The 26,872-nt window shown below is 39.5% G+C and overlaps 1 protein-coding gene across 1 annotated transcript; it reads right to left on the reverse strand.

Moving 5' to 3' along the window:
- Positions 1 to 6,601: 6,601 nt before the first annotated feature.
- rerglb (RERG/RAS-like b) lies at positions 6,602 to 16,988 on the reverse strand. Its single transcript, XM_080027300.1, has 5 exons — positions 16,829 to 16,988; positions 12,322 to 12,378; positions 11,555 to 11,628; positions 8,879 to 9,027; positions 6,602 to 7,303 (listed from the first exon to the last, which is right to left on the reverse strand). Exons 1-5 carry the CDS (start codon positions 16,878 to 16,880, stop codon positions 7,018 to 7,020), a joined length of 618 nt encoding a protein of 205 aa, XP_079883426.1. The 5' UTR covers positions 16,881 to 16,988; the 3' UTR covers positions 6,602 to 7,017.
- Positions 16,989 to 26,872: the final 9,884 nt, after the last annotated feature.

Raw genomic sequence — 26,872 nt, forward strand, 5'->3', positions numbered from 1 at the left:
AGACACATTTTGAGCTTGTGATTGCGTCTGCCTGCCACACCCACCCACTCAACCCTTTCAGCTATTTGAGACACAAATTTTCTTTTTTCCTATAACCGGTATGTGAAGTAATTCAGATGCTTTTAAGAGCAGCTCTCGAGTGATATCGAGTTCCTTATCAGACTCACTTCATTTGCAAAGTTTTGGCACTGCAAGAAGATACCATCGTTTTACGTTAAGTGCAGCATGGACAGCAGGACATCACATTTAGTGTAACCGGAGACAAACTATTCGTATAACATATGAAGAGGATTACATATGATCTCTTCCACGATAAATCTACTTTTTTAAAAAAACCTGCTTTACTTTCATGCAATGTTTTAATAAAAACCAGATCACCCAGCAGATGTGACTCGTCAAAAATGTGACACTCACTAAATTCAAACAAAAGGGAAGGTATGAAATGTTGCCTCTTTTCACAGAGGATGCATCCCATTTTTCAGAGAGAGTGCACGGACATCTCATTTTCGACTCAGATTCCTCAGATACACAATTTATATATAGAAATACAGCAAGCAATCACTGTGTGCACTCATGCAGGGTGACACACAGTACAAGGCAACGAAAAAAAATGTCCCCTTGGGCAAGCTACACATGGGCTGGTGCTCAGATCAATTTGAAATTACTGTATTACTGTTTTCCTTGAGATTAAAGGGCCAAAACTGCACAGTATGTGACAGTTCAGATAATTCCATTTGTATTGTTTTTCTAGTTGATTAGAATTGGAAAACCAGCTACTTTTTAACCACACTGACATATTGTTTCCATACTTTTTTTAAGGACAACTGGATTTTCAGTCAGCACATTTAATAACAACAGATTAGAGCCAAAGTGCACAGTCAAGAAGCCAAAGATATTCACAATAACAGAACAGACAATATTATATAAAAAAATTAAAAATTAAGAACTGAATAATAACTTTAGCTACTGTTTATTTCAGCCGTTATAGGATTGCAGCTACAGGATAGGGATGCTGAGAAAAGCGCCAGTGACGTTTGACAACCCCTGCCGTGGAACAAACTGTCCCCTTGCTCTAAAAAAAACATGGATCCGTTTCAGTCGGAGTTTTCAAGTCATTTGGAAGATGTCCAATGCGCTGTCAGTCTGACTAAGCTGCGCAGTTCTAGATTGGAGCGGGTGGATGTGCTCACCAGCTGTGAGATTAAGGGGAACTGATCGATGGCCTTCCTGATTGGCTCTAGCCCCGTTGTCCCGGCAGCATCCAATCCCCCCTCGGTTCGGATGATTGTCCTCGGGCCGAGCCAAAACCAATTCTTCCCTCAACACAGGGGCCAAATAAGATCGCTGACCTGAAGCTACAAGGCCACGCTCGGAGGTCCTGTCTCCATCCATCTGTAGTCTGTGTATGTGTGTGTGTGTGTGTGTGTGTGTGTGTGTGTGTGTGTGTGTGTGTGTGTGTGTGTGTGTGAGTGTGTGTGTGTGTGAGGAGGATAAAATTTGAGTTTAAAGCCACAGTGCGTAACTTTTTCGTATGTATGATAATGTCGGTTCCATTCAAGCTGTCGCCAAACGAGTTGACACAAAGTTGATTAAGCCCGTCAGCTCCACAAATTTCTGTGTTTCTCAGTACGGCAGCGTTTACAAACTGGTGTTGCCCCCCCTGACCCCGGCGAATGGAGCTCAGACATATTCCCAGAAGCGCCCAAGAAATGTGTCAGTTGTTGATTCTACTACTAAGAAAAAACCTGGACGTACAGCAGAAGGTAAAAAATCTATGCGCGATCACAGAAAGCTTCCCTCGTGAATATGCAGCGACATTGTTGTTTGTTATCACTCAGAATTCCTCATAGGGGCGACAGAAGTTACACACTATAGCTTTAACGTGTATTTTTTTCTGACACATTTGTTATTAAGTGCTATAATGCCAGCTGTGTTTCTGCACTGCTCTCTCCCCCAAATTACCTGTCAGTCAAACTAAGTGGGTGGCACTCACTCTGATGTCTTTTTCCTTTTTTTTTTTTTTTTCTTCTTTTTTGCTCAGCCTCCGTAGGTGGAGCAGCTCTTTTCATTTTTCTGTTTCAGGCCACCGTGGTTACGGCTGCTCCTGCCAAGTGCATACATACATAGTTCCTTCTTTATCTATTCAAAGCAAACTGCTCCCGCTGATGGAAATGTAAAATGCATGACTTCATGTGTGGGACAAAGGAGCGGCAAAATGTGAAGTCTTTCATGAACTTTGTAGAGGAGGTTGAAAATGGTAGGGATCCTTTGTTTAAAAAGCTTCTCGAATAAAATGCATTTACGATAGATAAGTAAGCGCACATAAAAGGATGCCTCCGTGTGTTGAAGTGTGTGACTGTGAGAGCATAAATTGGAGCTGTATAAAGAGTTTGTTTCATTCACTGATTCCAAACAACTGCCAGACAGTCTCCTCCTGCCGAGCTTTCATTTGCCACCTGTGCTGCGATGTTGATGAACACGAGGAGACTACAGCGCATCCTGTTTGCTCCTCTCTAGATTCTCTCTGTTTGGATGTGTGTGAAGAGGCAACGAGCAATCAAAAGAAACAAGTTCATCAAAAACGTGAATGAATAAGGTTTCATGTTGCCTACGTTTCTATCATTGAATCATCTGCACTTGACTGTTTTTTGTCTGAAGTGAATTGAGTTAATGATGCTGCTGATGTGACGGACTATTTCAAATATGTCAAAAGTAGAGCCTGAAGGTTTATTTTTTCGTTATAGCGTTTATCCCTGGGCATCATTGCACATGATGAATATCTCCTTAAACACTTTTTGCTGTTAGAAGAAAGCTATGAATGGAAACTGCCTGCGCATAGGCCCGCCAACAAAGAGATAAATTGACCTTTTCCTTTTCCGATAATCGCCGTCGTAGAGTCTGGAGGGGGCGGGGATACAAATCTGTTTGGTGTGTGCCGTGAAATCGGTCGTCGTAGATGTCGTCGGGCTTCTTTTGGCGGGCAGTCTTTCAGTTGGAGCAATTTGATTTGTGGAGGGCTAGCGAATCAGTGAAGCCCGGAAGTGAAGCGGGTAGCACAAACAGTTAACAACAGTTAGCCATTGTTTTAATGTGTTTGTTTGTTTCGTTCAGTGAGTACTCACATGCATCAACCCTTGTTGACTGCTCGACACCATGCTCGACACTCTCTGCTAAAAATGGTGCTCTTTATGGTCCATAAATATAAATATGTATTTCTATCTATGTTTATGGTCTAGAGAGCCGTCCCAGCTTCCGTATTTTTTCGGGCCATGATACAGATTAGCGCCGCCTGCTGTTATGGAGACATTACGTCCCGCGCAAGCGCAGAGCGTAAGGAAAGTCAGCAGTCGGCTTGGTGTGTTCTTTGCACTTTTTTGGCCGCGACGGGAAGACTGGAGCTGCCTGAATCGGCAAACTCCATTTTCGGGTAGTCGGACTGGTGTGTCCTGGCCTTAAGGCAATGCAATGAAAAATAAGTTTAAATAAAAGTAAAATTAGGAAGTAAAATCCTTACAGTTCGTAATGATGTGTCATGTGTGCCTATACAAATTAAACCCATCACATCCTGTGTGTCATAAAAAGACTTGATCAAGTATTAGTAACTCAACATATTTTGTTGAGAAATTTTTTTTTCTAAAGGTTGACTTTTCAAGATCCTTTCCAAAACCTTCATACTTCATCAGCAGGTTTTTAATACAATTGTTGAGTGAGAAAACCCCATTTAACCGAAGGTATGCGATGTGGATTAAGCGGTTACCGTGGGTGACTAATTAAAACACAAACCTGTATAAATGAGTGATAAGCTGAAGGGAAACGCTTCAACACAGGTCACCAGGGGCAAATGGAAAAAAGTTAATTTCTCATATTATTAAGACTCACTTTCAAGCCTTTCACATCAGTCAATTAAAATTAAAACCCAGTGAATTTCACTGTCATTTATCTGTATAATTTGAATTCTAAATTGATTGAGTGTGTAATAGGTCAAGTCCCATGAGGAGGAAGCCATTCAACTTGGAGAGGTGAAACAAGAACACTTCATTGTGATGTTTTGATAACTGCGCTGCCATCTAGTGGAGGAACATTTCTTTGTTTTTAGAGGCCTTTTGAGGTCAAAATTCCGCTTAATAACGTCCCATTTCTTACTTCTTCTCTTGCCTCCAAACCAGCTAAATTTAGCAGCTACACACAGGAAATCAGTCTCATCACGAAGGCTTGGGAGAAATGCCTCATTTAATTAAAAGTTGAGCTGAAAAGGAAACAACAGTCCATGTGAGGAACCAAACTAAATCTTACTAAGCAATGTTGAACTTTAATTTCCTCCCTGGAACAGCAGATGTTTTTACAGTATTTACAAAAAGAACATTTGTCTACAAAACATCAGCATGAGGGAACTCAACTTTCACAATGTGTGGTACAAGGTTACATGGGGACGTAACTGGATTTAAAGTTGCACTGGGCAGTTACTTTACAAAACACATTTACTTAACATGTAATTCTTAAAATTGAATAATTATATCATCATACATCAAAACTAAATTATTACATTTACCAATAATTATATACAGTATACACAGTGTATATCAGAAGAAACAGTTACACACATTATGGTACTAGTGAATTATTTTGTCATGGCTATCAAGGAGAGTGTGACATTTTAACCCTTTAACTATAAACAAACAAACAATATGGCTTCAAAGAGTAGCATTGCTATAAGAAAAAAGTATTCAACATATGTGTATCTACAGTATATATACATGTACATATAGGTACCCAGAGTATGTGAGAATATTGATGTGGGGGTATCGTGGGAATCTGTGTCGGCGTAGTGAAGTCGAACATTTCGTCGTCACCAGCTCATCAGCAGCTTAGCCGACTGACATTCCTCCGTGTGGTGATTTCATTAAATGATAAACAGTTACAGTATGAGCTGAACGACAGACGGAGGAGACTCTGATCACAGCCAATCACAAGCTCCTCGGCTCCGTACAGGTTTCATGTGAGAGAAATAAATAAAAACCAGCCCGACACGAGGCTTGGAACGTTAGTTTGGAGTGTCTGCTGTAATGAACTGGGTCAGGTAGGTTTATAAGCAAACTATAATGAAAGTTTAAGATTATTAGTTTTTTTTTAATATATTGTTGGTGTCCGCTGTAAATGCAGCCGTTGGAAGATGAAGAAGAAGAAGTACTATAGAATAACTAAATCCATCTTCATCTCATCACTTGATATTGTGGAAAGACTTGAGGCCGTGGTGGATGAAGCCTTCTTAAGAAACTAGCTTCTTGTCCTTAAAGGCCACCGTAGCTTCTGAAAATTCTCTAAAAGGAAATGGGTCATTGCAATCTAGAATCTCACCACTAGATGCCGCTAAATACTCCGATATTACACACTGCACCTTTAAAAGCAAAGCAATACGGTGCTTAACCAAAGCAACAAAAACATGATAACATAAAGATTGTAGTTGCAGACCCACAGACACCATCCAACCTTCCCAATAACCGTCCATCTCGCTCACACTGTGAACGTGGGGTAAATGTTCAGACCGCTTTGTATAAACAGTTTTCAGACCCAGCATGTAACCTCTTGGTCAGTTCCCTTTAACATTCCACACACGCACACACACACACACACACACACACACACACACACACACCCTTGTAATACTGTCTTTGTGGGGAGTGGGGACACTCATTGACATAATGCATTCCCTGGCCTCTTACCCTAACCCAGTGGTGTCAAACATACGGCCCGCGGGCCGGATGCGGCCCGCGAGATGATTTAATCCGGCCCGCGACTTGTAGAGCACACATTTATGAGCATTTCAAAAAAAAAAGTAAGTCTCTAGCCCATTCCTGTGAGGAGATATGAATTTTTAAAGAAATAACCAAAATGCTCACTCCAGCCGCTAGGGGGCAGCCTAAATAAAAAAAAAGCACATTTTAGCAACGTGGGAAATGGTAAATGGCAATCCTGCTTCACCGCTATTAATGTTTCCTCCAGTGCTTTATGGCAAAGTAAAAACCAAAAAAATAAAAAATAAATAAAACAATTTTTATTTTTAGTGCTGAACAATTATGTACTAGCAAGCGCGATGTGTCCGCGGCTCTGCACGTGCGAAACGAGCAGGAGCATGCTAGTGTAGGCCTACAAGATTTATTTCCTAATTTTCCATGCTGCTTTATTTTTATGTTTTAAATTGGGAAAAACGAATTCCAAAACAACCAATAACCTCTGTATTTAAAAATAAATCAAAACAGTAGAAGTTGCACTTTTATTAAATTTTATTTTGTACTGTCTGCATGTTTGCACAAAATGTGTCCCTGTACATATAGTAAACAAAATTGGACAACTGTAAGGTCAGTGTCTGTTGTATTTGTGTATTCAAATAAACAGTTGTTTATTTCATTAGTGCGTATTGGCATCTTTGAGCAAAATACCCCCCAAATTTTTGCTGCGGCGCTGCGCGCCGCACCTCCTACTCCCATGGCCAGCAGCAACCTTTACTAAGACATGTTCTGGGGGGTACAGAGATCCCTTGTGATCCATGATAATGTAGGTTACAAATGTAGACTGAGTGATAAAGCATATTACTGAAAAACAAAGCTAGAGATTTGGAGTTGATGTACGTTATTTTGCCATTATTTTACTGGTCCGGCCCACTTGAGATCAGAGAGGCTGTATGTGGCCCTCCAACCAAAATGAGTTTGACACCCCTGCCCTAACCTAACCCTATCAGAACTAATTGCCTAATCCCAAACCTCACACTAGCTGTAACCTAAACCTAATTCTATCATGAACACCTACCTCAGTCTTAACCCTCAAACAGGCCTTTGAACATGTGAGGACCGGGCACAATGTCCTCACTTTCCAAAAATGTTAAAAGCTTAAACTTGTCCTCAGAGAGATGCCTGTACAAGTACACACACTCACACACACACACTCACACACACACACACACACACACACACACACACACACACACACACACACACACACACCCCTCCCTCACTGGGACGGTCACACTGACTTCCTCCTCTTGCCAAACACATTGTTGATGAGTTTGGCCATGGACTTGGAGCCACTGTAGCGTCGCCGGTCGGCCCTGTACTTCAGATGGTCCATGACCTGACGTATGAGCTGTGTGAACAGGTTGCTGATGTCCTGGTAGCTCTCGGCCGCGGACACTTCCTGGAAGTGACAGCGGTTCTCCTGCGCTAGGCAACGGGCCTCGTCCTCACGCACCTGCCGCGCGTGACACAGGTCCTGCTTGTTCCCCACCAGACACATGGGGAAATCCGTCTCCCTGAAAGAATAGAATAATAATGGATATAAGAACTTTATTTATTTGCCTACAGTAGCACCTTATCAGTATACAGTATACCTACATATACATCAATGTACTACCGGAAAAGGGAAGGGTTTTTGGACTGTACAACATGAAAACTGTTTCTAGTAGAGAGCCATATAAGAATATTGAGCCTGAAGATGAGCATAATATGGGACCTTTAACCCTCTTCAAACCTGCTGGACCGATCGATCACTGCAACAATTTGTGTGAAGAAGTTTTGCTTGAACCCACAGAACTGAGCTTCATTTTGTTGTTCGGTTCCAAAGGTTTGAAGGAAATTGTAAGTTAGAGCTATATGGTCAAATGATGCAAAGAACACTTTGAATATCTCCATTCTAAGTAACAATACAGCAATGAAAATATGGAAACTTAATTACTGTATAACTTCGTTCCGCCCACTGGTTCCACACAACCGGACAAGTCTGTTACGCACAATGCGGAAAGTATGGAGGGACTTCCGAACCAGGTCAAGGCCAAATGTCTCTTTAGTAGAGAACACAGGCCTTGTAGGGGTAGAGTTTTCCCCTTCAATGGAGAAAACGTGACAAAGCGCCCTCAACTATCTGCACACTGGTGAACCCACCACATGCAAACGTTCCCCTGGCTTCTCATAGGCCGCCCCAGCCCGGCCTTCAGGCAGCTGGAATCAGCCACTGACACAAGCAGAGCCCCTTATCTCCAGTCCTTATCTCCATCTGGAACTACTGATTGCTGATCTACTTTACACTCACATACTTGTCACTGATTAAATAAATCCTCCTCCACTCCACTTTATCTGGAAGCTTTTTGCACATAAAAGGCGAGTTGATGGATTTTTCCAACAGTGAATCTCCGGCTCATGAATCATTTATCAGTTGTGCGTTGTGTCGGGGCCCAATCACGACTCCCAGCATTCCTCAAATTCAAGACTGCATGAGGATTCCTGTTCAGCTTCAAAGAAATTAGGGCAAACGATGGTCTGGTGTGCTCTATTCCCATCATTTACAGAACAGCAGGGCACCATAGTCGCTGTTAATAGTTCTTAGTATTTGAATGATTGCTTGTCAACTAAAGATTTTGACGTTTCAGTTTTGAGGAATATATGAAACCCATAATTGGCCAGTCTGTTTATTTGTTTCTTCTCAAAAAGCTGATATTGTCAGATAGCTTTAAGTCCATACTTTTTAACCCTAATCTTCATGGGGCCTAGAAGCGCCCCTCAAGCGAATTTAAAAAATATTTATATTTTAATAAATAAAATAACTTCCTTGTGCAGATGATCTGGTGGCGTACTGGAGCGTAAACCATTTAGGCTCAGTCCTTCCCGAATCCGACTCGTGGACCTTTACTCCATGTCATGGAGAAAAGGTCCACAGGTCGGATTCGAACCCTCGACCACTGCGACAAGGACTCATGTCATCCCCATCTCTCTTCCCATTTCCACTATGTCACTATCTACTTCAAACTGTCAAATAAAGGTTAAAACACCCAAAAGACATATTTTCAATATCTTAAAAATAATAATAATAATAACTCTTTTGTGCCTCTGACCCTTTGCAGTTGTCCACACGCGCCTCTCTGATCTGCAGCAGGATGTTCTTGGCGTCGGTGAAGGACGTTCTGTCGCTGATGTTGTAAACGACCACGAAACCGTCGGCCCAGTCCACCGGCTCCTCCAGGATACACCGCGCCTCAGAGCCCTGATGGGACACGGACAGAGGCAGTGCATGGGACAGGGACAGTGCATGGGACAGGGACAGAGGCAGTGCATGGGACAGGGATAGAGGCAGGGCTTTACTTTACGGTATCACTATGAATCATAATCTAAATCAGGTTACACAGTTGGTAGTCAACATGTCTTATCTGTCTATTATTCTAGCTCATTGTGTTTTTCGGCAAACACACTTTTTATGTCCAAAAGAGTTAAGCTCAAGCAGACTTAAAGGTGCTCCGAGGAACTTTCAGTTTGTGTTCATTCTAACACCCCCTTTGGACAAAAGCGGTAGTGTTTTTACTACGCCAGCTGTTGTTCCTGGGTGAGCGTACACATGACAAAGGCATTAAGAAAACCTATATACACTCAACAAAAATATAAACGCAACACTTTTGTTTTTGCTCCCATTTTTCATGAGATGGACTTAAAGATCTAAAATTCATTCCAGATACACAATATTACCATTTCTCTCAAACATTGTTCACAAATCTGTCTAAATGTGTGATAGTGAGCACTTCTGCTTTGCTGAGATAATCCATCCCACCTCACAGGTGTGCCACATCAAGATGCTGATCTGACATCATGCTTAGTGCACAGGTGTGCCTTAGACTGTCCACAATAGAAGGCCACCCTGAAATGTGCAAAAACAAAAGTGTTGCGTTTATATTTTTGTTTTTGTGTTTAAAAAAAATAGCATTCTTTGCACTGATAGTCTTGTTTGTTGTTACATGTAATTTATGATCTTTAGAGGAAAAATTATGTTTCAGAAATACTTCCACGTGCTACGTGGAAAAAGTTCCACGTAGCACCTTTAATATAAGGAATTTAGCATGTTAACACCTTAATATAATACATATACATATACATTACTGTTGTTGACCCACTTCTACAAGTGTTATTTGTACTGCTAGCCTTGTTATCCTGAACAACACCAGCGTGCAGACACTTGCCCAGCGAGTTTAGGACTGTTGTGGTGACCTTGAGGAGGAATAAACAGTAAATAACAGCCGGACAGGGGGCCCCCAGAGGACAAAACTGAGCCCTCGGAAACCACTGTAAAAACTCACTTATACTCCTCTCTTTATTGTCTCCATAGCTTCTCAGAAGGGCGTATATGTTTCCTATGAAAGGGTGAGCAGTACAGTGAAAAGACAATGACCAGCTCTTGTTCTAAGCCAAAGGGGTTCTTCCAGTAAAAAAAAACAAATAAACTCTGTAGTAAAAGGCCTCTCGGGAATTTGGTAAGCAAGTTATATGGCTATTTTCTTCAAAGAGACACTCTATGGCACACATATGGCCTCGGGATAGTCTTATAAATCCTGTAGATTCCCAACTTTAAGTGCTGTACAGACGGTACACATGCCAGGCGGCCGAAGGTAAACATCTGAGTCACGGTTCAGTCAAGGTCATCGGTTTGTTTTGCAGCTTCCACAAGCACATTGAAAACAGAAAACAAGAAATGTGTCTGTTTTTTATTTACTCAGCTAGAAGATTGCATAACACAGTGGATATGCTAAAAATAGTAGAGACGGAAGGTTGTATCCCAACACCTGTGATTTAAAGAACATTTTAGAAGCAGTTATGTTGTTAAAGATAAAATATTTGACCTTTAAACGTGCTACGAGGAACTTTAAAATATTTCTGAAACAGTTCAATTCTTCCTCTGATGATCATAAATTACATGTAACAGCAAACGAGACCATCAGTGCAAAGAATGCTATTTTTATATAGTTTTTCTTAATGCCTTTGTCATGGGTACACTCACCCAGGAACAACAGCTGGCATAGTAAAAACACTACCGCTTTTGTCCAAAGGGGGCGCTAGAATGAACACAAACTGAAAGTTCCTCGGAGCTCCTTTAAATGATGATCATCATTATTTAAAATCTTTCATATGGATGGTTTTTGGAGTATTTTTATGGAAGGACATAATTTTTCAATGATCTCAGAATTCTTATTTGCAGGGGCGCCCTTAGCTCAGTTGGTAGGGCATCCCCCCCATGGGCCTCGGCCAGCAGCAGACCCGGGTTCGATTACAGCCCGCGGTCGTTTCTGGTTCATCGATCATTTAGATTTCCAGACCAACCTGGTGAAATGTAGAAGGTAACCGAAGAACTCAGAGAAGGAAAGTTTGGATTGCTCATGCAGCTCTGCTTTTCTCATAAAAGTTCTTAAGAATCCAAACGGTTGGCTCAGTGTAGGGGATCAAAGTCAAGTCAAAGTCAAAGTTTTTTATTGTCAGTTCTGATATATGCGAGACATACATCAGAGTCAAAATGGCGTTTATCACTGGCCCACTGTGCAATAGGAACAATAAAGAAAAAAGAAAAAAATATAGAGTAGAATAAGATAAACATGACCTAAACAATATTTACATTAGATCAATTCTAAATACTAAGTGATGCAAAGGAATTTGCACAATATAAAACAGTATGTATAAAATAGAATAGAAAGTAATAAGTAGATAAGTTAAGTTAAATTGGTATCAGGTGGTGTGTTAGTTCAGTGTTGTACCTGAGAGCAGGGGTCGAACACCTCCAGGTTCAGCTGCCTGCCGTCGATGGAAAGCCTTTTCTGATACAGGGAATCTGGAACCAGGGTTATAAACAGTTAGGAAAATAAACAACATAGTGATATTTATTGATTAAAATATTGATCAGAAATAGAAGTCTACAAACAGGTAAGTTTTTTTGTGTTTTGTTTTCTGTGATTTTGGAATCTTTTTTCTTGAGTTTGGCTTGGTCTGCTTTTTGGATGTTAAAGATGCTACGAGGAACTTTTAAATATATTTCTGGAACAGTCTCATTTTCCTCTGATGATCATGAATGACATGCAACAGCAAACGAGAACATCAGTGCAAAATAGTTTTTTTAACACATTTGCTAAAAGGATATTTATATGAATTTATGACTTCACGTATACAAAAAGTAGGGGTTTGTAGGATGGCAGTAAACAACTTCACATGAACACTAAAGCTGCTCCGTTATTGTCTTATAGGTGACTGTTTGCTTGAACGTCACAACTTTATAACTTGATTAAATTTTAACATCGTTTCAACAGCTTGTTCCACTCTAAAAGTATTGCTCCAATTAGATCAAATGTGAGAAAGAATTTAAATAGAATCATTTTGAATGATGCTGTATACAGAAACTATCCTGGATTGTTATGCACCACATTTCCTGAGTCACCAAATAGCAGCGTCAGTTACTGTATATGTCGGAAGATAAACTCCGGGACCCCCATCATCAATCCACAACTTCATCAAATCTGGAAAGACTTACTGGCGTTGGAGGCGTATTCACCAATGAAGCGCCTGGTCAGGAACCGCACAAGGACAGCTGCAAACACAACAGAATGACTCATGAAATGTTTACTATCTCATTCTCTATAGGCAGCAGGCAGACAGTGTAGGGAGAATGACCCTCGTTTACTGCCGTAGGCGCTAAACAGTGCCAACAGGATCTCGGTTTTGGAGCAGTGAAACTGTAGCCCCAGATCAAAGAGCTTGCATGGTTTCTATGGAGGGACTGTGTTGCATATTTGGCAAGCTGCACGGCCAACTGAGAGCTACACATAAAAATTGACCCGATATGGTCCCACCAGCAATCAGTTTCAATTAAGGGCTGAAGATTCCAATGCTAAACACTGGAGGCCGTTATAGTACTGATGGTGGTCACGTGCCTCTGAAGGGTTTATAAAGGGGCCACGCTTAGGCTACTGGGACGCATTCATATGGATAAGGCCCAACCAGCTACTCATGCAGGCAAAGGAAATTCAACCCATTGGAATCCAAGACACAATAGCAACTGTTTTGAACATTCTTCACGATAAGATTGATATATATTCGGAGAGAAGAACAACAAATTTGACATTCCTCGCTATTTTGTCTGTGTGAAAATTCCAGATTGGACTGTTTTGTTTAGGACAGGTTTAGATCTCAGGGCTAGTGACCTTCCAGGAAGCTGGATTGTCATGTCAGCTCACCTGTTAAAATATTTGGTTATTGTTGATAATGTTTTCTGTTTTTTTCATTTGTAATTAACACATTTTATTTAAATTGTATTTTTTGGTTTATGTTTGAAAAAATTGGCAACTTTAGTTTCGGCAATAAGTGACATTTATTGCTGGCATGGGACTTATTTGCAATATAATTTATATTTAGTTTTAATATCACATTCACATTGTCAAATTGATAGTGTTCTCCAAAGTAGTTTTATTTTTTTCTAAGTAGAATTGTGAACCTAAACTAGATTTCTCCCTAGAGTAGCTTTGCTGTAGTTCATCTACTTCCAGTGTGAAGTCAATGGTAGTTTGCAAAGCTTTCAAATGGGAGATTCCACAACACTGATTATGAAATGTGGATCTGGTCCAAACAGTAACTCATCCATGCAAAATAGATTCAACATTTAAGACAAAATAGCAACAGTTTCGAGGATTCCTCGTGTTGAGATTGATATGTTTATTGAGCTAAATAACAAATGTGACATTTTAAACAGACACACATAAAGCCTTCAGCATCACCACAGTAACATCTCTGTCTCGCTGACAGGAGAATGGAGACGTCCTATTGTTTTATGAAGCGTTTGAACGCAGCGCTGAGCCCGCATGTCTCACACCATTCCCACAGAAACCCAATACTGATAAATGCAACTAAAGCATTTGTTTTACTGAATAAAATCCGGAACGTGTTTGACCTCGGTTATTCAAGGTGCGGTCACATAAACTGTTGAAAGTCTTGGCGAATATGGGCTGGGGAAATCTTTGAATGTGCTTAATCTTGTCTCATATATTACTACTCATGTAAACAAGGAGTAAGTGGCACCAACTGTCAGCATGATGCAGCAAAGCCAGACGCAAGAGCTTGATGTAGTTAATTACAACATAAACAAAAAGCAGTGTTAGGGAATTTGAGCTCCGCTAAGGGCAGACCTACGCAATGTTTTTTTGCTCTCTTTTTCCCAACCTTGAGAACAGAACTGTGACAGATGAGTTTCATTTAACTAAAGGTCATTTTCGAAAGGCAGGAATTCTCTGAGGAGATAAATAATCACATTTATTTCAGTAAAGTCTCAATGAATGGAGCAACAGAGCCAATAAACAGTTGAGTAAAATTACAACCGGATCCCCAATGGAAATAAAAACTAAAGGTCTGTTGCTAGGAAGACATGATGGAGCTTAAAGTGCATCAGGCTACAGTATATCGGCCTAGAGAAGTGTCGAGGAAAGACAAAAATCTATATCTAAAAGAGACAACGGTATGTGGTTGAACCCTGTGGAAAACAAAGTGGTGGGATGGCCTAGAGCAGGGGTATTCAACTAAAATTCAAATAGGTCCAGTTAGAGAAAATGTCCTCAAGCAAAGGTCCGGAACATCATAATGTCTAACTTGCGTTATGATTCAGTGTGATATATAGTGAAATAGCCTAGTAGTTGTATCAACGTCTGCATGTAATTAACAACTGACTGTCAGATCAATATAGAAAGAACAATTCAAAAACATTTCAACAATATTTATTCTCACTTTTAAATAATTATAGATATATAATGCTGAAGATATATGTATTATTTAAGTGACTCAACTGAAACTAATCTCTTCATAGAGAAGGGCTGCATTTAAAAATAAAATGGTGAAAATAAATATAATAATAATCTTAAAATAAAGATAAAATATATAATTCATTTTTGAAAAATTAAATAATTTTGAGAAATATTTTCAATGTATAATTTCTAAACTTCACTATACCTACTATGTTTGTTTAACATAGTAATCTCCCACTTTGTCTAATACTGGATTTTTATTTTGCAATTTTGAAAAGCTCTGAAAAAGTGACATGTCAGAAACTAAACCCCTGTAGGGGGGTCTGGGGGTTTCCCCCCCAGTAATTTTTTTTTGTGTTTTTAGAATGTAATCGGAGCATTCTGGTGCATTCTGGTGAAAATAATAAAAGAAAAGGTCAACATTTAATATAGTTAAGATGAATAGAAAAATTAACAAAACAACATAACTTGCTAGCAGCCAGATAACTGGACTGAGGGACGGATGACCACTAGCTTTCGCTAATGTTAGTGGGGGCTACTGCCAAATATCTTGCTAAAAAATTAACCTGTATTTATAAATTCTGCCATTACTAAGAATATGTAAAACTTAAAATGTAGATAATTGAAACTACATACAAAAAAATTTTAAAAATAATGTTTTTCCTGTTGCTGTTGTGGGCAGTAGATGCAGTGCTGCTGGCGATTGGTGATTATGTCAATCTTATGTCTGTGTCATTCACACATAGGTCTACATCAGGGTAATAGAGAGTCCACATGATTGCACCTTGATCGGTTTTCACCAGTCTTACAAAAGGGGAAAAAACCATAGATAGTAAATAATAGGAAAAAACTCAGCTGTTGATCCCGCTGTCTTTCTCACTCTAATCTGACTTATTTCGCTGAAATTCTCGTAATTCTTGCACTTCTCTCTGTCATCTCTCACATGATAGCTCACTGTCTCTTTGTCTGTGAGCCAGCCTGAGCCGGGAATGCACAGACTGCCTGAGTAGCAGGAGGCGGGATGGCTTAACTCGAAAGCATTTCCTGATTCGCTAAACCAGTACCGTAAAGTCTAGAAAAGCTGCGCCGGTCAAAATAGAAGCGCCCCGTCAAAATTTTAAATACTTAAATAATGTATTGACTACAGGTCCGGGTCCGTATAGGACGGCGTCTGGGTCCGGACCCGGACCGCGGTCCGCCTGTTAGTGACCCCCGGCCTAGAGTAAGAGGGGCCAACTAGCATGTGCCTCGTCTTGATTGACTAATAAAGATAACTTGGCTTAACTATAATTTTAGTTTCCAAAGACCGAAAATTCGCATTTTTATGCCTTTATCGATACATCAACTTTTTCATCTCATACATTTTTTTAAAAATGTTTTAATATTCGGTGTTTGAATTTCGAATTCGTTTTTGTGCAAATTGGAATTGTAGGTAAACCATTTTGTTAACCACAGGGTTCAGCCTTATCTATTGTATCTCTTGGTGTTTACCAGATGGAAAAATTGGTGATATCAATAAGGGTAAAATGCAATGGAAAGAGACTTGCTAAGTTGCCACTTTGTAGCCTGTCCAAGGTACTTTTTTGGTGTTTAACAATATCCGTAAGCTCAACACATTTCTTTAGGAACTCATTTTAGTTTCATGTTATAAAAGTGTAAAGATATGCTGCTTTTCTCTGATTGATAGCATCACTGACTATCTTTGAGTTTTGACTGTTGACTAGACAAAATATAATACACACACTGTATATCAGCAAGCACCTGTAACCATGGGAACTTAATGGATATTTTTCTTATATGATGTTTTGTTGACAAAAAGTTTTACTGATAAATGGAGAAAATAAATTAATCAATGATAATAATAATAACAACCAAAAAATTGCCTTATTGTTATGGTTGCAGGTGTGATGTCCTCTCTCAGTCTATCCATAAGACATCCCAAATACATTATATTAAAGATCATTGATACTAAATGTTGAAATTCAAGACTATTTTCTGGTCTTTTTGGGTCATTTTAGTCAAGCAAATGGTCGACCACTCGGAAAGTGTTTAAAGCACTGTTCTGAGCATGAAACTGTTAATTATATTGTGATTTATATGTACCATCATCTGAAAAACACATAACACAGACTTGTGCAAGTGTCAGCACAAAAATAAAAGCAGCCACTTTTAAATTGCATCCTATACAGTACAGACAAAAAAATAAGTTTTCTACATCCCGATTTTTTTTTTAATATTTTAAAAACTCACCTGATTTCCCAGCCCCCTGGCTCCCCAGCAGGGCCAGCTTGATGTCGTTCATGTCTCTTCTCTGTCAGCTCTGTCAGAAGTCTGTCTCTCTCTGTCTCTCTCTGTCTCTCTCTGTCTCTCTCTGTCTCTCTCTCTGTCTCTCTGTCTCTCTCTCTGTCTCTCTGTCAGAAGTCTGTCTCTCTCTGTCTCTCTCACTGTGTTGTGTCTGTGTGAGCGTCTGCACACTTAATGCTCCTTACAGTCGAGGCTGGATGTCTGGATGTGAGTACAGGAGGACCAGCCCCTCTCTCCTCCTCCTCTTCAAAGGGCTGTTTCAGGGGAAGGGGAGGAAAACAAGCGCCCCCTTCTTCTGTCTGTCCCTGTGCCAAATGCTCCTACAACTCTCATTTCTCTCTTTCTCTCTCTCTCTCTCACTCTCTCTCTCCCTCTCCCTACCCCCCCCCCCCCCACTCTCTCTCTCCCTCTCTCTCCTCTCCATAGCCTATATATTTCTTTCTTTTCCGTCTCTTCTCCAGCCTACGCAGAGGTAACTCAAAGGTCATGACAGAGTAAATTGTGCTGTTGTGCTGCTCCGGCCCTGGCACTGTAAACTGTAGTCTGGCTGCCATCTAAGGACATTTGTGTTATTCTTCATAGTGTGAAGTTATGGAAGACCATTCCCGCCAAGAAGAGAAACAAAATGAATCAAGGTTATCTTCACAATAACAAATATGAAAAACTACTCACGATAAGCAGAAATTACAAGAATATAGGTCAAATTAATGCAACTGTCAGTTAGAAAACGATTTTTGTAAACAACAGAGAAATGCTGACTGACAGATACCACAAAATATTCTTATCTACATTCATTGACAGAATGGTTTAATTTAGCTCCTGGCAACTATAAAGCCTTTCATGGTAACAATGAGCCTGAGTGTTGTTCACAGTAAAATTAAGTAAACATAGGTAAAAAAAAATGTATTTATTAATCAAGGAAAATACTGTATGTATGATGCTGGGTCAAAATTAGGACTTTTAAAGTTTTGCTTGGATGATAGTTATGACTCACTATAAAAAAAAACACATTGGGATTTGTAACCCTAAACCTATAGTGTATTTCTGAATATCTCATGATTTTTAAACCTTGAGAGTAAAATATTTTTTTTAATAAACATAGCCTATCTGTAAAGTTGACAAATGTTCAACTTGCTATTCTATCCACTCTTACGATTTTATTTAAGACCTAACATAGGCTATTTGGATTGTTATAAATCCCAAGTTTTTCTAATTTTTTTGGCACTAATGGGCTTCCATACTTAGTTCAAATCAGTTTACGAGCGTCTTTGTTTCCTCAGGTGGTGCTGAAGTTATTGTTGACGTGTCTGTGATAAGATCTGGCCAACATCCTGCCGAGTCCAGCGTTAATAATGCTCTAGCTTCAAAACCAAAAGTCATTATATTGAAAATGGTCGATGTATTTTCACGACGGGGGAGGCAGTGATGTGATGTGGGGGGGGAAATGTTGATGACTCTGGTTATGTGCTTTATCAACCATACAGTCTCAGCTCAACAGACTGGAGAGATACAGTAAAAGTAAAAACGCTTGGAGTGCATTCGAGAAGCAAAACCACCAGAAGACCGGCAATAAAAAACCCTGATTAGACCATCAGTCATAAATATACTCCTGACACCAAAATGAATCGATTCAGACCAGCAATCCATTTTCTACAGCTTCAGCCCCGGACGTCACACAAATTGTGGCACATGCAGCATATAAATCATTCTTCAGTAGCGTCAATTTCGTAGCGTCAAACCACATTTTTCTCTCTCCCCCACCCCCCTTTTCTGACCCTCTCGCGTGCTTGTTCTGTGGGCATTTTGGGCCCATTTCCAAAAACTGGCTTCATTTGATCTTGTATCTGTTTGCTTGCAAAGTTAAAGGGAGTCTTTTCCAAAACAGAGTCTTAAATTTTGACCCCTCTACTTAAAAGAGGGGCTGTCATGACTTGGCAGCACTTCTTGCAGTGTTTCACAAACAGTATTTCACAAAAGTAATAACAGCATTGTTTTAAGCCTAGGTTGTTTCAGTCTATTTACATACTTTCTAAATGTGTATAAATGTTGGGATGAATAATCCAAAATGTAGAATTTTCATAGTAAGATACAAACATTACGAATATATACACACCAGTTTTAAAGAACATATACTGTATATAAATAGGTAGATTATTCCATGTTAGCTTCGAGAGAGACGTCAATCAATATGAGAATGTAAAACCGTTTCAAACCTCCTTTTTTGGAGTTTTGGCCACTCTTTTACTGTGAACTTTAAGATCATTGGGTTGGGCCTTTAAATACCATAACACAAAGGCTGTAACGACTAAACAAGAACAGCCTGACCCCATTATGTGCGTCAAAATCCATCCATAATGCATGGCATGTACAGTATGCTGGATGGGCTTTTGAAATGTTTACCGAATTGTGCTCTTTCCGTTCAGTGATGTTTAGATATCATATACCCTGCAAATTAGCTCGCGTGAGGCTAAGTAATTGGTTCCATATAACTTTACGTATTGGAAGTTCACATGAGGACTGACATCACACACACATCAGTTGAATTCTTTCACTTGCTCATCAGAATGAATGGGTAATGTTGACAAAAAGATCGAAATGTGAGATAAAACATTGGACAGTGGAGAAAACGTGATGCAGTGCAATATAAGCAAATACATTTGTAGTGTTTAAAAAGTATAGCCTACTTTAAAGGTGAAGTCTGATGATTCCGGAGAACGCTTGTTGTCAAAATCTATTTTTAACAAAATCAGGGAATAAATCTTTACGAACTGCTTCCTGTGCGTACTGTGTCTGTACTGACAAAAAAAAACATCCAGTTCTGTAAACTGGTATGTAGGGCACACACAGAACATACGTACATACAGGTTGAGGAGATATTCACTGATTTTGACAAAAAGTTATTTGTTGTATAGTAATTTCACCATAAATGCATCAAGTCTTTCTACACATTGATGACCCATCGCATGCAGCCGGTGCCATTTTATATTTATTTTTTCCCCTTTCCCCTCAGACAGCCTCCAACACAGGCCCCTAAACAGGCCTGATCTCAAACCAATAAAGGAATAGTTTTAATCAGCCTTGAATGCTCGATCTTTATGACCTCAGTATGAGCTTTTGTATCGTAAAATAAACCAATATACTCACCAACATAAAAACCAAACTTTTAATAAAATCACTTTTCCTCTCATGCTTCACGTCGTTAAGTCGCCCTGATGTAATCTGGAAGTTTAAAAAAAAATCCTGTGTTTCATTTCCAAGATACGGACACAGTGGAAGGGCCCAGCCATCCATAGCAGCTTTTAATCAGGCAGGGAACTGTTCTCCTGAGCTGATCAACACGCGGCCGAAGAGAAAAGGCTTTCACATGGGACGACGTCATGTGCCCACAAATCTACACACACCAAGAAACACATTATTCTCACCAGCTGCTTGCACACACACACACACACACACATGGAAACACATACACATGCACACACACACACACACACACACACACACACACACACACACACACACATGGAGACACATACACATGCAGACACACACACACACACAAGCACACATGAACATGCAGACCAGACACACAAACACACACACACACACACACACACACATACGCACACACACACCCTCACATACACATACACATACACATACACATACACATACACATACACATACACATACACATACACATACACATACACATACACATACACATACACATACACATACACATACACATACACATACACATACACATACACACACACACGAACATGCCGACACACACACACACTCACACGCAAACACATGACACACATAACCTCAACAAATCAACATCAAGAAACATATTATTCTCACCAGCTGCACACACACACACACACACACACACACACACACACACACACACACACACACGACCATGCCGACACACACACACACACACACACGCACACACACACACACACACACAACCTCATACAGTATCAACATCAAAGGGCACATCAGCAGCATCATTACCTAATGTCTGTGCACCAGGAATCTGTCTGAAAGGTTTTTGTTTGTTCTGTGAAATGAGATTATCTGCCACGAATGAGAAATGGGAAAAGTTATTTTGGACAGGAGGTTTCCTCATGGCTGTTGTTAGGCAAACGTGAGATGGTCAATGTAACCGAATGTCTTTAGAAATATACACTGTTGGCCCTGTGTTATTTTCACATCGCTTTGTGTCTTGTGTAGTTCAGTTTTTGTTAAGCTTATGTTCATTTGAAAAAGTTTAACATGTGTTTGACTTTTCTTAGTGGTTATAAGTAAAGTAGAAAAATGCTTGAGTCAAAAAATATATATATATTGACATAGAAAAATGGATGATGTGTCAGTAAAATCAGTGAATATCTCTTAACGATCCACTACCGTTACTGTAAACCCTAGCCCAGCTTAGGCTCTGTAAGTGGGATTTACTTTACTATGTAAGCTAATAAAAACTAAATAATAAAGAAAAAATACTAGCTTTTAAAAATCAATTAACATGGAAAGTTATTTAGGTGACCTATGTTATTACTAACCCCTTTAAAACACAACAAACACACAAACTGACATAATTCTTCCTTAAAATTATACAGAAGAAACAAATATTCAACCGATAATTATGGGAAAATCGATGTATGCCACAAATGCAGCGTAGGCTTTCTGTGCAAAGGTTTATAAGAATCTTTTGTGGTTTTCCTGCAGCTGCACATGATCAAAATCAAATTGAACGAATCAATCAAAATTAAGCCTATCTATCTATTTAAATATTTTTTGATAACAAGACAAACAGTATAAAACCTTTGATTTCATTAAAGGAAATGACATGATTTATGGCAAACTTGGTGCTAATCTGAAGCCACTTTGACCGAAACCGCTCCACTGACGAAAAAATGGCGGCTATCGATCATTTTGACAAGAGGTCTCATTTGGTAATTGAGCCGAGAAATGTGACTTAATGTGACTTTGATGTATGAAATTGCATCTTTAAATCCAAAGCACTCTGATCATCCCTTTACTGCGCTCCATGCCTGTTGTTGGGTCAGTTGTGGTTCTTCACAAATTCCCGTAAACATCTTGAGAATGTTATTGTATGAACCGTTGTCCTCGGTTACAGACACAGGCTAGATTGATGAAGTGCAGAGGCAGCCAGCTTGTCAGACATTGCATGGCACCCTTCATTCACGTTCTCATGTTTTGACCAGTTTTGTTTTTGTTTTTCCACCTCTGTTCTCAAGTTTGATTCCCAAATTTGGGCATCAAAAAAATAAATTTCGACATGTTTCCATGGCAGACATGGGGCTGGTAGGATGGCCTAGAGGAAGAGGGGCCGACCAGTATCCATGAGGTCGCTGGTTCGATCCCTGGCACCGGACAGGAGTTATTTGTAAAACTAGTGGTGGCTGGTATTGCATCTAAGGTGCCCACCATCTCTACTATTGTGTGCTTGAGCAAGACACATAACCCCAAACTGCTCCAGGGGCGGTGTACTATGGCTGACCCTGCGCTCTGACCCCCTCAGAAGTGTGGTAATTTGAGAGGGGATATGAGAAAAGATGAATTTCAATGTGCCTCGTGTAAATTGACTAATACAGATAACTTAACTTAACTTGAAATGTTGGAATTATGAAGTGAAATGACTGATGACCGATGGTCTGTCAGTCGTCTTCAAGCTTAATCTATTTTGAGGGTTTTTACTCTATCTCTTTTAACAGCAATACGAACATTCTCAAGTTAAATACTAAAAATATTATGCAAATGTACTATGTGTTAAATTCCAGAGCTTGACTGAGATCAAAACTATGTCCTTTCCAAGCCAACTTCCTTAACCTGAATAAATTCAACTTTTAGACATAACACTATATACAGTATGTTCCCAGCTCTGCTCTCAACCCTGTCCAACAAAAACTAAATACAATTATCCCACTCCCAGTCCCAGACATGATAATTCAAGAAAAAATAGTGCTTTAATGCAATATCTTATCGAGGAAATGAGTTTTGAATGACTCCAAATAACCCAGAGCCAACATATCTCTGTGTCAGCTTCTTGGAGGACGCATAGCATAGGCTACATCTTCATCTTAAACCACTGTATGAATAAAAACAATATCAGCTGTCTTATCGTGGCTAATGCATTCTCTTGAGTTTGGTCCAAACATTAGTAGAAGGTCTTATCTCAAAGTGTCTGTGTTTTTTCTCCTTTTCAAGTGCATTAGTGATTTGCCCAAGAGAGTGAGAGGGGAGAGCTGCATGCACGCTTTTTGATGTTCTTTAAGCCTCTTGAAACCTGGTCTAAAAAAGTAAAAAATAATAATAATTTAAAACAAAATTAATACACGATATCAAAGATGGGTGTCTTCATAAGCTTTTACAAAAATCTGATTGAAGAAATTAATTATAGTGTAAACCGTTTGACAGGACTGTGTGGGCGTGGTCATATCCAACAGTCTGCATGGCAACAGTCATTTTTTTTTATCAAATGTTGCGGGCAGAGAATTGCTGTGATTGGTTCAAAATAATGTAATGATAACCAGAGCATAGCCCACCTCATGTGAACCGAATTTACTGTAATGTTTATCAAACTTAAATGACAATATCTTCAAACTGGATTGGTGAATATGCCTGACTCTTTTCAGATGCTTTACATGCAACTGCCTCAGCCCAAATTACATAGTTAAAAGGATTTTGTGGATTTGGGTTTACAGGGGGCTTTAAGTGAGACATCTGCACATTACAACATGAGAACAAAACGAAAAGAGAGGAAGAGACAGAGAGAGAGAGAGAGGGAGAGAGAGAGAGAAAGACCAGAGCAGGGACAGACCAGAGCAGGCATGTGACTGAGGTTTACTGGGCTGAATAACGTGGCTTTAAGTGACACACAAGAGGGGAATAAACCCTTCCTTTGAAAACATCTCACGGCCAATTTCCCCCGTTTAATCTTAACATTAGCCACAGGGCTGCATGCTGGCCCTTTAAAGCTCTGTCTCATGTTTCTATTTGCGTCTTTATTCAATGGCTGATCATTTTTAGATCCTAGTACACGCACACGCACACACACACACACACACACACACACACACACACACACACACACGCGCACACACACACACACACACACACACACACACACACACACACACACACACACACACACACACACATCAAAGACACAATATAGTATTGTTTATGGCCGGCAACAGAGTGGGTTTTTTATCAGTGGTCGCAACAGATTTTGTCCATTTCCAAAGTCTTTTTTATCAGGTTCACTCACAGAGTAAAAACAGCCAAGGCGAAGCAGCAGCTTTTCATGACAGATTATATTTCATAGAGGAGCATTTTGGCAAAAGTGAGTGAAAATGTCTGGCTCAAACGGCCCGGACCATCTGAAAACAGTCACACTGTGCTTTTTCCTGTTTGACAAATTACACTATAAATTTTGGAAGAACAGAATGTCCTGGGACACTTAAAAAAGGAAAGAAGAAAAGAAAATTGTCATGTTTATTATGAGCTGAAAATTGAAAAACGCTAAACAGTAAATTGGCAACAACATCTCAGAGGGAGCGGACAGACCACCAAGGTTGGCTGCTGGAGTCCGGGGGAAATAAAGGCTGTCACGCCTGGCACATGATCCACAGCAGGGGTTTGTAAGTAGATTTATTTAGAGGTATAAGAAGAGAAATACAAAAAGAATAGTTGCTCAGCTTATCTCTCACTCTTTTTTGTCTCTTTGTCTCTCTCTCTATTTTGTAACCATATTTTGTTTAGCTTTAATATAAAAATCTACTCCATTTCTATAAGAACATTTCTAATAGGTGTCCAATTATAAATTACAAATTGTTTTTCATTCATAACCTTTTAACCTTTGACTGCATTCGGAAGATGAGGCTCCAGTATAAAGTCTAAGATACAAGTGCGCCTCCTTGTGGTGGAGTTGTACACATATACAAAGGTTTCTGTAAAAAAAAAAAAGGGCAAATATACAATATAAGAACTTTAGAAACCAAATGCATCTGTTTTGTTTCTCTTTCAGTTACATTTTATATTATGCATTACCTACCTACTCTGTAAGATATGATGCCCTGATTAAGGAGTCGTATAACAGATTAAAATATCTGATTTCCCATGATGTGTAAAATAATTGATAGGATTTATATAGCGCTTTTTTGGAGGTCACTCAAAGACACTTTACATCATAGAGAAACATACTTCAGAAAATATAAACAAAATACAGAAACATTAAAATGAGGTTTGTCTTTCAAGACACAATTATGTATCGGTTTTCAAAAAATAATATCTGACAACTAAATAGTTACAGGTAATATTTTTTCCCACTGAACACATATCTTTTCTTCCTGTTTTTTTCCGTCCTCTTCCTGCGGAGCCAGTGGCAGCGAGTTCGGTCCGTTCGGTCCGTTCGCTCGTGGCTCGTGGACTGAAACGTTCGCTCTGGAAACATCTCCTTCAGTTTGCTCAAGAAAAACATCTCCAGGTTCCTACCGGCCTGGGCCACTTCTGAGTCCGGCTGCAACACACAGAGATCAGTGTATGGTTTAAAACTTGATGCACAACCTTTTATACAGTCTATGTCTACATCAGTCAAGTTCACCTGAGGAAAGTCACCTTATTTAACAGGCCTGAGCTCTGCTAATATATATCAGATATTGACTTTACTTTTTACATCAATATAACTATTACATTTTACATCATACATTTTTTTTCTCAAAAAGCATGTGAAAAGTGAATAGAATATTATATTTTGATTAAAATTAATCTTATACAAGCTCAGCTGAAACGTCTAGTCAATTAACTAATTAGCCGACTGTTAGAAAATGAATAGGCAATCATTCTAATTTATTTTGAATGATTTTTAGGTGTAGCCGTATGACCTTTCATATTTTTTAATTTTAGATTGAAATATCTTCTACTTGATAGAGTACCATGACATTTGGTACAGGCATTCATGTTGGCTATATTCAATATATGACATTTCCCATTTGCTTTAGCTGTACTTTGTGCTTATCAGAAACCACGGACAACTGAGATGATGAACATGCCAAACATCAGCATGTTAGCCGCCTTGTTATTGTGAGCATATTATCAGGCTGACGTCAGCATTTAGCTCAAAGTACGGCCTCACAGACTGTTGTTAAAATGAGATATCCACTATGATGTATAGTAGGCCTATCCACTGGCCTGATTGTCAAGTCTCTACATAAAGACATCAGAGAGTGTTGAAAAGTGGCCCAGTTTTCTGCTACATGTGGAACTCATAACACAGGGCTATAGTGCAGAAATAACTCAATTAAACTAGAATATTAGATTAAAGAGAAAAAATCCACTCAGTCATGACCTATACATACGTACGTAATTGAACGTAGCGCAGTTCTTGAACATGAGCAAGACGTCATCTACAAACTGCTGAGCGGTGAAGTAGTGCAGCGTGTTGCTCTCGTTCAGTTTCCTGCGGATCACAGACAGGTCCATGGGCCTCTTGATGATCTGGTAGTAGTTTCTGGCCTGGAGCAAATTCACATTCACAGGGAATTAGGTCATTGTAGTGGAGAATGTTTTCATTTGAACAGCGAAGGGGGGTTGTAGTGAAAGTTAGTAGGAAGATTTGACATATAAGCTTACAGTACAGTTAGCCAGTGTTTTCTTTTACATCATACACCTTGTGTTGTCATTGCCCTGCAAGGGTTTGAATGATTTCATCAGGCTATAGGTGTGCCCTTAACTATTGCTAAATTATTTTTTAATAGGTCACTCTGCTCTATTTGAGTGCAAGCCTAAGCTGCAAAGCTAATTGGGGAATGTAATTTTAATGTTTAAAGGAGATAATATACATGTTATGTTTCTGAGATTTCAAATCTAGTGTGTGCTGTCTGTAAAATGCAGTGTCTCACAAGAATAAAATGCTAAGAGCATGAAGAAATATTAACAATAAAAACGTAAAAATAA

Source organism: Ammodytes marinus, assembly GCF_949987685.1.
Source record: "Ammodytes marinus genome assembly, chromosome: 5".
In the NCBI taxonomy this organism is placed as follows: Eukaryota; Metazoa; Chordata; class Actinopteri; order Uranoscopiformes; family Ammodytidae; genus Ammodytes; species Ammodytes marinus.